The sequence below is a fragment of the Gekko japonicus genome, unplaced genomic scaffold, assembly GCF_001447785.1.
Source record: "Gekko japonicus isolate JY-2015 unplaced genomic scaffold, Gekko_japonicus_V1.1 scaffold2433, whole genome shotgun sequence".
Lineage (NCBI taxonomy): Eukaryota > Metazoa > Chordata > Lepidosauria > Squamata > Gekkonidae > Gekko > Gekko japonicus.
The window spans coordinates 228,850-247,252 of record NW_015167608.1 but is presented as its reverse complement, the minus strand read 5'-3'; the positions used below and the strand labels follow the sequence as shown (position 1 = coordinate 247,252).

At 47.7% G+C, this 18,403-nt stretch overlaps 1 protein-coding gene across 1 annotated transcript in view; it reads right to left on the bottom strand.

The window, feature by feature from the left end:
- Window positions 1–18,403, bottom strand: part of RTEL1 (regulator of telomere elongation helicase 1) — a gene marked incomplete at its 3' end in the record, with an annotated part of 59,820 nt that overhangs the window by 9,055 nt on the left and 32,362 nt on the right. The window contains exons 7-12 of the mRNA XM_015414008.1: window positions 17,938–18,022; window positions 16,384–16,449; window positions 15,078–15,231; window positions 12,543–12,581; window positions 10,674–10,752; window positions 7,472–7,569 (exon numbers count right to left, since the gene is read on the bottom strand). Of these exons, the coding sequence (XP_015269494.1) occupies window positions 7,472–7,569; window positions 10,674–10,752; window positions 12,543–12,581; window positions 15,078–15,231; window positions 16,384–16,449; window positions 17,938–18,022 (521 nt within the window). The remainder of the gene's footprint in view (window positions 1–7,471; window positions 7,570–10,673; window positions 10,753–12,542; window positions 12,582–15,077; window positions 15,232–16,383; window positions 16,450–17,937; window positions 18,023–18,403) is intronic.

Sequence of the window (18,403 nt, the reverse complement as noted above, 5' to 3'; positions counted from 1 at the left end):
CTCTCCCGTCCCCCCCCCACGACAGTCACCCTGTGAGGAAGAAGAAGAAGAGATTGGATTTATACCCCGCCCTTCACTACCCAAAGGTGTCTCAGAGCGGCTTACAAACTCCTTTCCCTTCCCCTCCCCACAACAGACACCCTACAGCTCTTATCAGAACTGCGGCTTGCCCAAGGTCATCCAGCAGGTGCAAGTGGAGGAGTGGGGAATCAAACCCAGCTATCCAAGATTAGAGTCCGCGCACTTAACCACTACACCAAAGCTGTCTGTCTTATACCTCACCCTTCACTACCCAAGGGAGTCTCAGAGCGGCTTACAAACTCCTTTCCCTTCCCACAACAGATGCCCTGTGAGGGAGGCAGGGCTGAGAGAGCTCTGACAGAAACGGCTCTTTTTCAAGAACAGCTCTTATCAGAACTACGGCTTGCCCAAGGTCATCCAGCAGGTGCAAGTGGAGGAGTGGGGAATCGAACCCGGCTCTCCCAGATTAGAGTCCGCGCACTTAACCACTACACCAAACTGGCTGTCTTATACCTCACCCTTCACTACCCAAGGGAGTCTCAGAGCGGCTTACAAACTCCTTTCCCTTCCCCTCCCCACAACAGATGCCCTGTGAGGGAGGCGGGGCTGAGAGAGCTCTGACAGAAACGGCTCTTTTTCAAGAACAGCTCTTATCAGAACTACGGCTTGCCCAAGGTCATCCAGCAGGAGGGGAAGGGAAGGAGTTTATAAGCCGCTCTGAGACACCTTCAGGTAGTGAAGGGCGGGGTGTATAAGTCCAATCTCTCCTCTTCTTCTCTTCTCTTCAGCTGCAAGTGGACGAGTGGGGAATCAAACCCAGTTCCTCCCAGATTAGAGGCCGCGCACTTAACCACGACACCAAAGCTGGCTGGATGACACCAGGTCAGACACTCTCTGTCAGCCTGACCTAGTTCTACAGAGGTGACATGAGGATGCTGTAGGTGGGGGTTCCTAGGTATGGTGCTCTGAGATCTTTGGAGAATGGGCGGGATGAAAATGACAACAAAATTAGATAGGAAAAAAAATCCTTTGTTATGCAGGTGCTCTTCAGGAGCTGGGGTGTAGCTTTAGAATGAGCCGAATTCTGGAACCCAGGACTGCTACTGTACAATGTGTGAAGCCAGCAACCCTTATATGCAGAAGGCCCCAGGTTCAATCCTCAGCGTCTAGTTAAAGCATCTGCTCCGGAGGCTCCTTCATTATCCAAAAAGCAGTATATAAAAAATTATGCCGAGCTCATACCCAAATATGCGCCAAGTCGATAAGGCAGTACTGGATCAGTCACATTTCTTTGGCTGTGGTCACACGGAGCAGTGGCCACGCTACAGAGACGGAAGATAGGCGGATTTTCCGGGCGCGATCACAGCGCCGCATCTGGGAAGCATAGAACTCCCGTGGTGAACCCGAGGCTTCCCGCTGAAGATGCGGGGTAAAAAACTAGTACCTCCGAGGTACTAGTTTCCAGAAACCGCGGGGCAAGGGCGGGCGCCTGATCGCGTTTCCGGTGGTAGGTCGTGGCATCCGGCGCCCGCCCATGTCCCGTGGCAAAAAGGTTTTTTCCCCCCAAGTCTCCATGAGATGCGCACAAGCACCCAACGGCGCATGTGCACACTTCGTTTTAAAACAAACAACACAGCCCCCTCCTCTTTTCCGTCCCCCCCCACTCCTGGCTCGGCCTGCTCGAGAGGAACTCTCTGCACCGGGCGGCAGAGGGAGAGGTGCAGGGGGGGCGTGGCGGGGGGGCCGGATGGCTGAAACTCCTCCTGGAGGGGACCGGACAGAGGACACAGTTTGCATTCGTCTGCAGCCCTGGAAGGGGTTAAACCCGGAGCCTTTTGCTAGGGAGGCCGCTTCTTTGCCTCGCCGCAGGATTGTCCTGTGATCGGCACCTCCCCCCTAACCATGGGACCTCAACGGGACCTCGACGGGACGTCTGATCGCGCAGCCGTGCGTTATTTTGCTCCGGGGCAAACAGCCACGCTCCCCGCAACCCCGCATTTTCCTGCCCGTGTGACCAGGGCCTTTTATTTACACATTTATACCCTGCCTTTCTCTCCAATGGAAGCCTGCCAAAAGAAAACCCATCTAAGAGGAAAACTCCAGCTCAACTCTCATCCTCTGGCACTCCGACAGCTTCGCAGGTGTCAGCCAAACTTTCCTCAGACCGGCAGCTACTCGTCAAAGTCATCTCGAGAGCCTGTGACTTAGTTCACACAGTTCGACTGTGAACCTGGTGTGGGAGGGGAGAAACTCACTCTTGCCCGGAAAGTTCCATTGGAGACAGCCCCGCGGTTGGTTGGAAAGGTCGGGAAGTTACGGCCGGCAGTATCTATATAATATAATAAGATACTGAAGCTGAAGCCGGAGAAGACCCCGATGTTGGGAAAGACTGAAGGTCAAAGAAGAAGGGGACGGCAAAGGATGAGATGGCTGGACAGTGTTATCGACGCAACAAACATGAAATTAAGCAAACTCCGGAGCACGACGGAAGACAGGAGGGCCTGGCATGATGTGGTCCATGGAGCTGTGGAGAGTCAGATTCGACTGTGCGACTGAACAACAAATAATATGACAGAGACAACATCCCCTTCTTATCCCCCTCCACTTACCTACCCTTGCTGCCTGAACATACTGTTTGTGAGAGCCAGTTTGGTGTAGTGGTTAAGTGCACGGACTCTAATCTGGGAGAACAGGGTTCGATTCCCCACTCCTCCACTTGCACCTGGCTGGATGACCTTGGGCAAGCCGTAGTTCTGACAAGAGCTATCACTGAAAAAGAGCAGTTTCTCTCTGAGCTCTCTCAGCCCCACCTACCTCCCAGGGTGTCTGTTGTGGGGAGGGGGAGGGAGAGGAGTTTGTAGGCCGCTCTGAGACTCCTTTAGGTAGTGAAAGGGCGGGGTATAAATCCAATCTCTTCTTCTTCTGTGGAATATCATGCTGCAGCTGCAAGAACCAGTATTGCTGCTGTGTTACGAATAAGTAGAAGAAGAGGAGATTGGATTTATACCCCACTGGCGATGGGGTGTGTGTGTGTGGAACCCGTGTGGGAGAGCTGCCCATTTAAAAGGAGGCAATGCGCACTTGGGGGTGGGGGCAGAGACGATAACAGCAGATGCTCAGGAGCCTGCACGTGGCTAGGAAAGCAGAGACACGGCTGGGATCAGTGAAGGAGCTCTCGGCTCTTGAATGGGAGGTTGCTATGGCAGCAAATGCCTGGGGAAGGGCAAGAGAAGACAGAACAGGTCACCGAAGGCTACAGGGGTTGTCCAGAGAAGGCAAGGCAGGCACGGGCGGCTCTGGGGACTGAGGTCTAGGAGACAGAACAGGTGAGAAGACCTGAGGAGGGGGGCTTCTAGCATCTAGCTTCTAGCATCTCTCTTTAAAATTACTCCACTTCAATCCTACCTGCCTACCCAGCGGTTCGAAAGCCTAGCAAGTAGATAAATGGGTACCTGCCTTAGGTGCAGGGGGCACCCGCCTCCGGTGCAAAGTGGCAACGAAAGAAGAACTATGGTGCCGGCGGCAGGCGACGGCGGTGGAAAGGTGGAGCGACCCGGCGAAAAAGAACATGGCGGCGAGTCGACATCAAGCAGCTGGCGTTCCGGGCGGGGACTGGTCCAGGGTCGCGGCGACGCAGCATGGCCGGAGCCAATCGGACAGAGGCCAGTGCAGCAAGTCGTCGCACAGTCGCGGTCTATGGGAACTTCCCCTGAAGGAGCCGCTGCGGAGCCGCGCCGAACCACCACGAGGAAGCCACAGGAATATCAAAGCCGGCGGGGTGCCTGGTAGGCAATCACCCTCCCTACATTGTGTGGCCCTAGCTAGAAAGTTTAAATACCTATGTAAACCGCTCAGAGCCTCCGGGATGGAGCGGTATAGAAATTGAATGAATGAATAAATAAATAAATAAAATAAAATCCTGCAGTAATCCTTGTCTGTATGTTCTTTCACTGTTCTCATCTATTTGATTTCTCTGCATTTCTACTGGCAAATTGTTCAGAACCCTGCATTCCATTTCTTGCTCTCTTACCTAGTTTTCTGAAATTATAGTCTACTTTTTACCACGAGTAAAACCACAGTTATTATCTATGTCTGCTTCTGCATAACCAGTCTCGATTTTATCCAGTTCTATTCAATTCATAGCTTCCTATCCTATCTAAGTTGCTCTTGCGCCTTCAGATCCTTTCTATGTATGTAATCATCTTTTATATACCCCAAATTGCATGTTTGATATAACTTGGGCCATCTTCAAATTTATATAGGCAGTCCTCTCTTCTACTTTATTTCATTCAAACAATCCTACCTCTTTCCCACCTTTTCCTTCATCAAAACTGGCTTTCGCCCTGACCTGGATCGCCCAGGGAAGCCCAATCTCGTCAGCTCTTGGAAGCTAAGCAGGGTCGACTCTGGCAAGTACTTGGATGGGAGACCTCAAAGGAATACCAGCAGTCAGGAGGCGGGGGGCAGGCTTTATTCAGCCACGTCTCTGAATGTTCTCCTGGCCCCCAGGAGGTGTCGGTCGCCATGACTTCCAGGTGCACACACAGTCAATCACCAGCAGTGTCCCCTCTAAGCTGGGGCGGCGTCACAGGCAGTTAAATACCTGTAGGAATAGTCATCTCGAACAGCTGTAACAGCGGTTCGAATACCACCGTGGTCGGGGTGAGCTCCCGACCCTTGCCCCAGCTCCTGCCAACCCAGCAGTCCGAAAGCCCCTCGGGGGCAATTAGGTAAATGGGTACCTGTCCGTAGGAGGACAGGGGGGTACCCCTCCCTCGAAATCGGGCTCCAGCCGCCGGCTGATTAATGCTTGGACTGTTTAAGGCTGTGAGTCTGACGGGGAACTGTGAGAAAAGTTGAACTGTGACAGCGAGAAAGTGTCTTACAAGCACTTTTAAAAGTCAACAGTTGCGGAGGAAGATCCAGTGAAGAGAATGGCAGCGTTTAAAAGCAAAACCGGAATTGAAAAAAAAAGAAAATCCATTCTCAAAGCTAGAGATCTTTTGAAAGGGCATGAAAGAGTGAGAATTTACATGATGTATGGAGACAATTACATCCCACAGATAGAAACTATACATTTTACTCAACTGCTACATGCAACGTACACACGTATTGATTTTATTCTAGTATCTAACACAATGGTCCACAAAATTCTTGACTCTGACATCAGTTCCATCACTTGGTCAGACCATGCGTGGGTGAGTTGCACAGTTCAACTATCCTTAGAACAACCTGCAACAAAATCCTGGTCATTAAACAAGTTTCTGCTTTTTAATGCTGAATGCAATGAATCCATTGAGTGCCACATCCAACAATATTTAAAAGAAAACTGTATTGCTGAAACCTCTCCCTCAATGATTTGGGATGCTCTCAAAGCAGTACTCAGGGGACATTTTATATCTATGTCTTTGCGTCTGAAAAAGGAAAGGGCAAAACTAAAAACTGAATTAATTAGGAAAATCTCACTTCTGGAAAACAAACATAAAGCTACAGGCAGCAAAAAGATCTACAAGGAACTCACTTCTGAACATAAACGACTAGAACTTCTTGATAGCTCGCAGATTCAAAAGAACTTACTTTATGTAAAACAAAAATACTGGATTAATTCACCAAAATCTTTGCGTCTTTTGTCTTGGCGTGTTAAAGACAAAAGATCATCAAGATATGTAATGGCAGCTAAAGACTTGAGCAGTAATCTACGCACAGATACTACATCAATAAATAAAATCTTTGCTGATGTTTATCAATCTCTCTACACTTCCAACAATCCTTCTTCTGAAGATATCCACTCATACTTAAAATTGAACCTGGGAATTAGAAAACTGTCTGACTCTCATCGCGATCTCCTAGATATCATTGATATCATTAAGAACTTGAAGAATGGGAAATCAGCTGGTCCTGATGGTTATCCTCCGGAATTTTATAAAAGATTTGCAACCGCAACCGCCGCACCACTAGCAGAAGCTTGCAACGTCATACTCACCTCAGGTAGAATGCCTCCGTCATGGAATCCTTTAGCATGATATTGATGTTGTATCCAATTGGCTTTAAGCTCTTGTTGCATCTGAGAATGTAGATGAGTCTCTTAAAGTATAATCACATCTGAACTTGACTTGCGTAGATACGACAGGACCTCTGTAAAAAAAAAAAGATACGATAGGACCCTCTTGCGTTTAACTAATTTTTTTATTTATATTTATTTATATCTTCGGCTTATATACCGCCCTGACCCCGAAGGGTCTCTGGGCGGTTTACATAGTAATTCTAACCACATTCACCTAGCTAGGGCCACATTGTTTCTGGGGTAGTGCCTGCCTACCAGCACCCAGGCTAGTTGTTCTCCAGCTTCCTTTCCGCGGCTTTCGGGTATCGGCATCCTGGTGCCCTTCTGGAGCCGCTCTTTCCTTTTTTGGGTGGCTTCCTCTGGTAGGACTCGTTTGGTGTGTGACTCCGTGTTGGCTGTAGCTCCGGCTACTGTCCTAGATGGCTCCGCCGTGCTTGCGCCGCACGTCACCACGCTCTCCAGGCTCCGCCTTTTTTCCGGGCTCCGCCTCCGACGTTGCTCTGCTGGGTCACCAGGAACTGCACCGCCACCATTGCCATTCTGCCGCCGCCGTCGTCGCTGATGCCTTCACCTCAAGGAGGAGGGTGCCCCCCGCCACCTAGGGCAGGTACCCAATTTATCTACTTGCCATTTTTAATGCTTTCGAACCGCTGGGTGGGCGGGAGCTGGGACTAGGGCCGGGAGCTCACTCCGGCCGCGGTGGGTCTCGAACAGCCATACTGGCTGTTCGTTGATGTTACTTGCAGGCGTTCTTACTGCCTGCGCCACCGCTCCCTTCCCACTCAAAACTCCCTTGACACTCAAAACCCCAAAGGCGCTCACAGGCTCAGACAGATTGGGTCCTTGTACCTTCATTTGAATTATCACTATGTCTGTTGGTTCTGCCGCTTCCCCCCCCCCCCCCCCCAATTTCCTCTTAATTTTTACTTCTATGGGGGTTTTTTTGTCGCCGCTCACCCAAAGGAGCTTGCAGCGACTTCCAACATTAAAACCACACAGATAATAAGAAGAGAACCTGCACCCTGCACTTCACTACCCAAAGGAGTCTCAGAGCAGTTTATAATCTCCTTTCCCTCCCCCTCCCCACAACAGACACCCTGTCAGGTAGGTGGGGCTGAGAGAGCTCTCCCGAGAACTGCTCCTGAGAGAACAGCTCTTAGAGAACTTGTGACTGACCCAAAGTCATACCAGCAAGCTGCAAGCGGAGGAGTGGGGAAATCAAACCCCGTTCTCCCAGATTAGAGTCCGCGCTCCTAGCCACTACACCAAACTGGCTCTTTAGAAAAAGTTTTAAAAACAACATAAAAGCAGATAAGAACTATAAGACATTAACATTAAACTATTAAACTAGAAAGAAAGAAAAGAAAGGAAATGAAGTATGCTTACAGCCTGCTAAGTACTGAAGGATTTGTTCGAGGGCCTCCAGGAGAGAGTTCTGCGTTTGGAATGTAATCTGAGCCTTGGCAAACAAGTCAAATATGTACCTGTGAATTGAGGAAGAAACACACAAGTAAGACAAGACAGAATCTGTCAACAGCATCATCCTGCCAGGTCACGATCTTCCGGTCTCCAATACTTTTAATCAAAAGGCCCAATAATCTCGTTCACTATCTTTTTTTAAAAAATGAATTTCTATTACAAGTGTACAAGAGGAAAAATACAAAGAATCCGGTCCCAAACGGAGTGCCAACACAAATATTTAATTATATAACGCCTGAAAATCCTTCTCTGACGTTTTCACCAGGAAGACATCTGTTCCGAAATGAAAAGGTAATGCTGTCCTTTAAAATGTTCCTGTGGGACTGTTTTCCCTTCCCAAAGATGCTTACAAGGAGTTAATTTATTCGTTAACACAACACTCCCAAATCTTTCTCTTTTATATGCCCACTGAAGGTAAATGGTCTTGCTTCTACAGTTTTGCCATCAGGACTTTAGGCTAACGAGCTAAAGTCAAACGACCATTTCTATTAAACATATCCTTATCTCCTTTTTTTAAAGGAAACAAACAAGTAGTAGTAAAAGAAGCTTCAGTATTAACTCCCAGGCTTGAAACACACCTATACAAAATGAAGTCTTAGTCTCATCACTCGCTAACATATCGGCATTTCCCTGCAAACATAAACAGGTTTATGAACTTCAAACGCCTGTTCTGAACCGGTCTCAATACAGGACTGTGTAAATCCTAGCAGCTGGGACTAACAACAATCTAATCCTAGTTCCTCATCAGTAATCTGACAAGGAGGAGGAAGAGGAGAAGAGGAGATTGGATTCATACCCCGCCCTTCACTACCCAAGGGAGTCTCAGAGCAGCTTACAAACTCCTTTCCCTTCCCCTCCCCACAACAGACACCCTGGGAGGCAGGTGGGGCTGAGAGAGCTCTGACAGAAACAGCTCTTTTTCAAGAACAGCTGTGCCAGACCTATGGCTTGCCCAAGGTCATCCAGCAGGTGCAAGTGGAGGAGTGGGGAATCAAACCCGGTTCTCCCAGATTAGAGTCCACGCACTTAACAACACCAAACTTTGACCCTCAAAGAGCCAGTTTGGTGTGGTGGTTAAGTGCGCGGACTCTAATCTGGGAGAACCGGGTTTGATTCCCCACTCCTCCACTTGCACCTGCTGATGTGACCTTGGGTCAGTCACAAGCTCTGGCACAGCTGTCCTTGAAAAAGAGCAGTTTGTGTCAGAGTTCTCTCAGCCCCACCCACCTCACAGGGTGTCTGTTGTGGGGAGGGGAAGGGAAAGGAGTTTGTAAGCCGCTCTGAGACACCTTCGGGTAGTGAAGGGCGGGATATAAATCCAATCTTCTCCTCCTCCTCCTCCTCCTCTTCTTCTTCCCCCCCAAAATTTTGTTGGTCTCCAAGGTGCTAGGAGGAATGCTAGGTGAGTTTATCAAAGTACTGTACAGCATAAAAGTTTACGAAAACCTCTTTTTTGAGCAACAATCCCTGAACCAGTGGCATGGTAAAAGTCACCAGATTCATTGCATTAGGTGAGGTCAGCGGGCTAAGCCATAGCGGCTGGCCCCTGACCTTTTCGGCTGCAGTCCTAAAAAAACACCCCTCTTTTCTGGAAGAAAGGCCCTTCGAATAAAATGGGACGTTTCCAAGCAGGCTTGCTTCAGACTGCTCTCCCCATGAGCTTTGTGGCTAAGCAGAGACTGACACCAGGTCCCTGCGGTCCTAGTCCAGCACACTCACAACATCACACCAACTCTCAGAGGGGAGCCGCTGCATGTGAGCAACCCGGCGAACAGAGGAACCGGTGCACTGTGCGTACTCAGCTGCCTTTTTGACTCAGACCTGAGAATTATCGAGAGGACGTATTTTTCAAAGACCCTGCGGCTGCACATACAAAACCACAATGTCCAAGTCCAGTGGCACCTTTAAGACCAACAAAGTTTCATTCTGGGTATAAGCTTTTGTGTGCATGCACATTTCATATCTGAAGAAGCGCACATGCACATAAAAGCTTATACCTTGAATAAAACTTTGTTGGTCTTAAAGGTGCCCACTGGACTCAAGACTTTGTGCTGCCGCTTCAGACCAGCACAGTGACCCACCCTGTTAAAATGGAGACATTCATCCAATTACGCTTCTTTGACCACCCTGGGAATTAGAGAAGGGGAGAAAGACCGAGCAGTTCAACCTGGGCAAAGGATGAGATGGTTAGACAGTGTCATCGATGCAACGAACATGAAGTTGAGCCAACTTCAGAGGACGGTGGAAGACCGGAAGGCCTGGCGTGATCTGGTCCATGGGGTCGCGAAGAGTCGGACTCGACTGTGCGACTGAACAACAACAACACATTTCATATCTGAAGAAGCGCGCATGCACATAAAAGCTGATACCTTGAATAAAACTTTGTTGGTCTTAAAGGTGCCCCGCTGGACTCAATCTTTGTCCTGTTGCTTCAGACCAACACAGCGACCCGCCTGAATCTATCTTCATGCAAAACCAAAGTACAGCTAGATTCTAGTCCAGTAGACCAGCCTAGGCCAGAATGGGTGGGATAGAAATCAATCAAATAAATAAATAAATAAATAATTTTTTTGTTTAAACTTATCCCAGCAATCAGAATAGTCCTTTCTCAAGGCCACATAGTCCTCTGAAGTGCCCAGACCCTGGGTCATTCTACCACAATAGAGTTGGAATATTTTATTCCTGGTGGCAGCAGAAATCTACCGAGTACATGTACACAGAGTGTGCTTTAAAGGTAAAACCGTCTCCCCAATAGGCGAGGACACCACAGAGATCAACAAGATTTATTTATTTGATTTATATCCCGCCCTCCCCACCGGAGCAGGGATTACGGGATACGAGAGTCAAAGCTCCCTTTGTCAGATACAAGTTGGGATGGAGATCCCTCTGCCCTTATATCCCACTCTGAAGATGGGAGGGGTGTTGCAGAGAAAGGCGTCGTTGCAACTATGCATGTTGCAACTAGCTAAGTTAGAGAGGAGGAGAAATGCTTAGAAACGCCCTAAGCATTCCTCTTCCGTTCTAATCAACGTGGCTACCATCTAAAACCAACAATGCTGTTTTGTGAGGCCAGAAGTGCAAAAATAAGGTGAACGACCACAGAACGTACCCTCCATCTTTAGTCACCCCATTTCCACTTGGTGGTAGTTCCACAGCTTCGATAGCATCTTCCAGTTCAAGAAGAATCCCTTTGGGGCAAACAAAATGAAAGGGGGAGGGGGCTTAGTGTTGCCAGAAATATGACTACTCCTGAAAGGGCAAGTCGTTTTTCTTGAAATTCCCCCCCTCCTGCTCCTTTACTGAAAGAAAGCATCTAGGCTGCACAATCTCTTAGACCCAGAAAGACAGGAGGAGCAGGAGATTGGATTCGTACCCCGTCCTTCACTCACTCGAAGTCTCAGAGCGGCTTACAAACTCTTTTCCCTTCCCCTCCCCACAAGACACCCTGTGAGGTAGGTGGGGCTGAGAGAGCACTTGACAGAACTGCTCCTGAGAGAACAGCTCTGACACAGAAGTATGGCTTGCCCAAGGTCACACCAGCAGCCGCAAGCGGAAGAGTGGGGAATCAAACCCGGTTCTCTCAGATTAGAGTCTGCGCACTTAACCACTACACCAAACTGGAGGAGACTGCCTGCAGCATTCATGCTGCTCATATGTCTCACACCACCAAATCCTTTGGATGGGCAAAGGAACAGCAATGTGAACTGGTATTGGGAAGCAGGCAGGCATCTTTGGCTCAACTGAGAGTCTGGTCAGCCACCTGAGAAATCCAACTTTTAAGTGGGAAAAATGAGTTTCTAGCTCTCGTAGGCGAGGAGGATACTGAGCTTTATTAAGTTCAGTATCTTCCTCGCCTACGGCAGCTAGAACCACACTGACAGCAAAAAGGAGCGGACAGAAGGAACCATGTATTGCAAAGCCCGAATTCATAATGCTTCTCATTTGTATAACTTGTCATGTGAAGATTCCCTCCCTCCCCAAGACTGATATGAGATTTGTTCGTGTTTGTGGATGACGCTTTCAGAATTAAAAAAAATACTGATTAAGAAGAAATCGTGTCAGTGGTTTGGCATATGTTGGGAGCATGAAGACGATATGCAAATTGCATTAATTAGAGGCAATTAAAAAATGCAAATCAACTGCAGCTCTCCAGCTTAGGATGTACAGACATCCTTCCATATTCAACAAGTCCCCAACAAATTAACTAGTCTCTCTCATCCACAGCAGATGTTTCATTCAAGCTCAGGAATCTACTTGCACAAGTTTGTTCTGCATGCAGACACACACACAGCACCCCTGTGAATGTATGCTTTATCCTTGAGCCTCCTTTGGTTCTCTCTGCACACAATTAAAGATGTTCAGAACTTCATGTACAGTCTATGTCAGCAATTGTTTGGTGTACTGCTGCAGAACACGAGCAAGCGGGCATACAAAGTATAAGTTCTGGAGCATCTCCACAATTGAGAAATTCACCAGCCACTCTACATGATCCTCTTAACTGTACTCAGGGCTTTTTTTGTAGAAAAAGCCCAGCAGGAACTCATTCGCATAATAGGCCACACCCAACAGCAGACACTCATTAGCATATTAGGCCACACCCCTGACAGCACAGCTCATTGGCATATTAGACCACACCCTCATGTTACCAGAAGTGTGCTCATCCAGCCACACTCACCTTTTGCTTCTTATTCTGTTTACCTTGCTTGTTGTCAAAACCCAGGGCTTTTTTATAGCAGGAACTCCTTTGCATGTTAGGCCACACACCCCTAATGTAGCCAATCCTAATGGGTTTCTGCTGTTTGGGTGTGGCCTGTTATGCTAATGAGTTCCTGCTGGGCGTGGCCAGCTTGGAAGCCAGCCGGAACTCCGTTCCTGTGCGTTCCTGCCCAAAAATAGCCCTGACTGTACTGAAGGCAACTTCGAGGCACTTCAAAACATGTCTTTACAGAGGAGAGATTAACCGGATGATGAAACTTACTCTTTATCTTCGCTATGTCTTCAAGCGTCATGTTCAGCCCTGTTTGAGAAAGAAACTCAGTTCTTATTTCCGGGCTCCCAAGCGGGTTCCTAAGAAACATCACCCACCTCTCTCCCCTTCTGTATCCCCAGCGTGTGAAAGTAAATAACAGAAAGTCTACCCCAGGGGTGGCCAGACTTGCTTAACGTAAGAGCCACAGAGAATAAACGTCAGATGTTTGAGAGCCGCACGACACGAACAAATATTACGTTTTTATTGGGAAAACATGTAAATTTGCTTTTTATTAACATTAAACTTGAGACTGGCAAAAATAAAACCAAAAGGGGTAAAAACAGATATTGGTAATGATATTTATTTGTCCAATATTTGTATTTAACGTCCAAACTGCGAGAACGTATTTAAAGTTAAAAATGCTTTCTTTCTCTGCTCTCCCGCCCCCACTTCAAGCCTACCCAGGGAAGGGAACTCTGGCTGGGGAAGGGATGACCGATCAGGGAGGCACGCCTCCCCTTCGCTTCCCCAGCCGCCCTGCCGGGAGCCACAGAATATGTGTGAAAGAGCCGCGTGTAGCTCCCGAGCCGCAGTTTGGCCACCCCGGGTCTACCCTATCTCCTCTTAACCTTTCATTATTATTTTTTTGAATTAATATTTTATTATTTTCCACGTAACGTGTTTGCAACAAAAAACTCATACATTTTGGAACGTTATACATACTATTACATCATATTATACACAGTGTCACTGGCAATGTCTGCTTAATATGTGTATATTAAATGAAAAGTTCTCTTAACCTTTCATTAACTCTTACTCAGCGTATTTATTATATTAAGGAATTTCAACCTTCTCCAAAACTTTTATGGTTCTATGGTTTTTATATTATGAAGATTCATATTCTATCATCTGTTTATTGCATTTGTTCTAATTGTCCTACGCAATATCAACCGATGTTAGAAATTTTATTTTGGTTCTGTTTAAGCTTTAAGACCGCTGGTCAAACGAGCTAAATAGGAGTAAGTATTTGAAATTAAATAAGCAAGTGTGCGCTCATGTACCCTTCCCAAGTGAGCGTGAGCTGGCAGCGACTTCTCAGATAGGATTCGGATGACGAACAAGAAGAAGAGAAAAGATTGGATTTATACCCTGCCCTTCACTATCCAAAGGAGTCTCAGAGTGGCTTGCAAACTCCTTTCCCTTCCCCTCCCCACAACAGACACCCTGTGAGGTAGAAGAAGAAGAAGAGATTGGATTTATACCCTGCCCTTCACTACCCAAAGGAGTCTCAGAGCGGCTTACAAACTCCTTTCCCTTCCCCTCCCCACAACAGACAGCCTGTGAGGTAGAAGAAGAAGAAAAGATTGGATTTATACCCCGCCCTTCACTACCCAAAGGAGTCTCAGAGCGGCTTACAAACTCCTTTCCCTTCTCCTGCCCACAACAGACACACCCTGTGAGGTAGGCGGGCTGAGAGAGCTCTGACAGAAACTGCTCTTTTTCAAGGACAGCTCTTATCAGAGCTATGGCTTGCCCAAGGTCACACCAGCAGGTGCATGTAGAGGAGTGGGGAATCAAACCCGGTTCTCCCAGATTAGAGTCTGCGAACTTCACCACGACACCAAACTGGCTCCCATGAATGTTGGAGGGGAGGAGACACTGATGACCTACAACTCTAAATTTCATTAATTAAGCCTCCAGGAGCTCTGTCCTGGGCCAATGCCTGGATGGCCAAGCAGCTGAGGGAAAACAAGCTGAAACTGAATCTAGATTAAAAAAACTTGTTGGTGGGCCTGATGTCCTAGAGGTGACTGAGCGACCTACTTTGGGTGGAGCAAACCGTGTAACAGCTGACGCACTTAAGAGCCAGCTGTTATCAGAGAGGCAGATCAGTATGGTGATGAGCGGAACCTTCTTTCAGCTGCATCAAGTAGGAAAATTATTCCTGATTCTAGGCTCAGTTGGCCACGTCTGCCCACACTGTTGTAAAACTTGAGTCCGTGTTATCGCAAGGTGCTCTACCGGGGGGGCGGGGGGGGCGGCTTAAGAACCAAGGTGGTGCAAAATGTGGCTGATCAACTTCGGACAGTTTGAACACGCAACACCGCTTGTATTGTAGTGGCAACTGAATAGATGTTAGACTAACTCTGGAATGCTTTGGTTAGTATGCTGGTTCGCTACCTGATTGTAAAATGGTTGTAGTCTTACTATGCTTTGTGATGTTTGCGGTTTTGTTTTGGGTTTGCTTCATCTGATAACATGCTGTTTGGAAAATGGATATAGCCATGTTAATCTCTGTTGTTGTATGATGGCAAAATCTAATAAACGTTATTTTTTTAAAAAACCTACTCATTGAGTAAAGACGTACACCCCCCACCCCCGCCTGCCCTGCAATTACTGCCCACCAACTTCATGGGGTACCCGTGGTCTAGGATTCCGGGAGAGGAAGATAAAATTCTCTACACACTGTCTCCACCCCAAGCATAACTTTATAAACCCACTGTGTAACAGAAGTTACTGACTGGATGGCAGACATGAACATACCTGTTCTGTCGTAGTCTGCGCTGAATTCAGAGTTGATTTCACTCTGCTGGACCTCTTTGGCTTGTTTTTCCAACACTACGTTGACGGCGTCGATAGCTGAAGCTAAATCGTAGGGGGTCAGGTCAAACGATGCCAACTCTTCGCACAGCCTCTCCTAGGGACGCAGACAAAATGTGACTTTGCGGGGGTGGTTAGACTATAAGCTGCTGCAGCACAAACACTCCCACCTATGTGAGAGCACAGTTCCTGTCCTAGAAAGATAGCAGCATAACAGAAACAAGTGGGAAAAAGTGGGGGCTTGAGAGGAACCTCCACATTCAGAGGCACCAATCCTCTGAATCTCAGAGCAAGGAGGTAACATCAGGGGAAGGCCTTGGCCTCTACGCCCTGTTGTTGGCCCTCCAGAGGAACTGGTTGGCCACTCTGTGAGACGGGATGCTGGACTAGATGGACTGCTGGTCTGATCCAGCAGGGCTCTTCTGATGTTCTTATGAAGGCCTTGGCCTCTCTGCCCTGTTGTTGCCCCTCCATAGGAACTGGTTGGTCACTGTGTGAGACGGGATGCTGGACTACATGGACCACTGGTCTGATCCAGCAGGGCTCATCTGATGTTCTTATGAAAGCCTCAGCCTCTCTGCCCTGTTGTTGGCCCTCCGGAGGAACTGCCTGACCACTGTGTGGAACAGGATGCTGGACTAGATGGACCACTGGGCTGATCCAGCAGGGCTCTTCTTATGTTCTTATGAAGGCCTTGGCCTCTGTGCCCTGTTGTTGGCCCTCCAGAGGAACTGGCTGGCCACTGTTTGAGACAGGATGCTGGACTAGATGGACCACTGGCCTGATCCAGCAGAGCTCTTCTTAGGTTCTTATGAAGGCCTCAGCCTCTCTGCACTGTTGCTGGACCTCCAGAGGAACTGGTTGGCCACTGTGTGAGACAGGATGCTGGACTAGATGGACCATTGATTCGATCCAGCAGGGTTCTTCTGATGTTCTTCAAGGCAATTCAGCTGAAGCTCCATAGTACAAGCTGTTACATTTATTTATATTCTGCTCTTTTTATACTTTGCAGAGAAGAGCCCTGAGCCCGCTTGCGGGATGGGTGGGCTATAAATACAACTAATAAATAAATAATAAATAAGGCAGGGTAGAAACAGAATCAATATTTTTTTTTTGGCTTTCTCAGTACTTCTTGTGGGACCCGATATCCAAAGATTACTCTGGTTCCTGTCCTAAGCGGAATCTCACACATGCAGAAGCAACTCCGTTTGGTAGAGATGGTGAACACAACAGCTGCAGTTTCACTTACCACGTTGTGAGCTTCGTCCAGTATCACTACTGTCCCCCTTAAGTCTAAGTTGTGAGCTCTTCGGCTCTGCAAAACAGAAGAGGAAAAAAGAGAAGAGAGAAGAGACTGGATTTATACCCCACCCTTCACTTGGAGTCCCAGAGCAGCTTACAAACTCCTTTCCCTTCCCCTCCCCACAACAGACACCCTGTGAGGTAGGCGGGGCTGAGAGAACAGCTCTGAGAGAACTTGTGACTGACCCAAGGTCACACCAGCAGCTGCACACAGAGGACGTGGGGTACTTTGTATTAGTTGCACTCGAGCAACAAAATTTAAAGGGTGAGCATGATAAAACAGAAATGTGCAAACGGGCACTTTTTAACCGAGAACGGGGTTGCAGTATTTTAATTCTTCCGTGTAAACAGGCGGGGTAGTTTTCTCTGGTCCTCTGTTCCCTCCTACTGGACGCAGTACACGGTTTCTATTTTGTTCTCCTCTAATGGGGGCAATTCGGTTTTATTAACTTGCTTATGGTATGTCTAGCCCTCGTCTTTATTGCGCTGCTTTTATAATGCTATGATTCACTTCGAGTCTCAGTGAGAGAGGTGGATGATAATGAAGTAAAAAATATATAATTAATATGCAAAATCAGTTGGTGCTCTGTTTTGGACGCTGGAAAGTTTTCCAGCTCAAGTTTTCCCGGAAAACTCACATCACTGCCCTTTCCTAAAAGGGAGAAATGTTACAGAGAAGTAAACATGAAGCTTTGATATTCTAAGTAAAACGAATGTATTCCTTTTCAGGGCTCTTTTTGTAAAAAAAGCCCAGCAGGAAATCATTAGCATAATAGGCCACACCCAACAGCAGAAACTCATTAGCCCATTAGGCCACACCCCTGCCAACACAGCTCATTAGCACATTAGGCCGCACCCCCATGTTACCAGAAGTGTGGTTATCCAGCCACACCCACCTTTTGCTTGTTATTCTGTTTACCTTGTTTTTTGTCAAAACCCAGGGCCTTTTTGTAGCAGGAACTCCTTTGCATATTAGGCCACACACCCCTAATGTAGCCAATCGTAATGAGTTCCTGCTGTTGGGTGTGGCCTATTATGCTAATGAGTTCCTGCTGGGCGTGGCCAACTCGGGAGCCAGTCGGAACTCCGTTCCTGTGCGTTCCTGCCCAAAAATAGCCCTGCCTTTTTAAAAAAACAACACCCTCCAATCATAAGCGTTTTATTTTACTGTGTTCTGTAATTAACTGGGGCTTTCCCCTTTCCCGGTACGCAACCACAGACATCTTTTTGGTATGTTCAGTAAAAACAGATAGATTCAACCCCAGTAGCCCCCCAGAGATCAACAAGAGCTTCAGGCTGTAAGGTTTCAACGATCAAAGCTCCCTTCATCAGACACAGTCTTTGACTCTTGAAAGCTCATTTCCCAAGACTCTTTGTGGGTCTCTAAGGTGCCGCTGGACTCCAATCTAGTTCTTCTACTGCAGACCGACACGGCTACCCTCAGAAGCTATCAACAAAACAAAGTGCATTTTGAAGCAAAAAAGCGACAACCGACACATACCTTTGGATCCAATAAATAGTTATAAGGCATGAAAATGATGTCCGCTTGCTGCTTCAGATTTCTCGAGAGATAATAAGGGCAAACTCTGTTTTGGAGAAAAGAAAAAAAGGGGGGGGGATGTAGACAATGCAGCCAAGAAGCCCAATATCCTTTCCCTAATAATCTGCTCTGCTCTCAGGGGTTTCTCGTCAGCTTCTTAACGGACTGGTCTCGCCCACCGGATCTGGAAGGCAGATGGTCTGTGGTGTCCGGGAGGAGACTTTCGCACAGGCGTTTCATAAAAGGGAACGTTCGGAATGAATAAACCATGTAAGTGCAGCAAAATAACCCGGGGAAGACACTGAGGGGGAGAAAAACTAGCAGGAGGTAGTTTTCACCAGCCAAGAAACCGAGCAAGAGAAAACAAAAGGGGAAGAAGGGTGCAAATGCAAGAAAGTCGTAAGTGGTTCTAATATGGGCTGAAGTT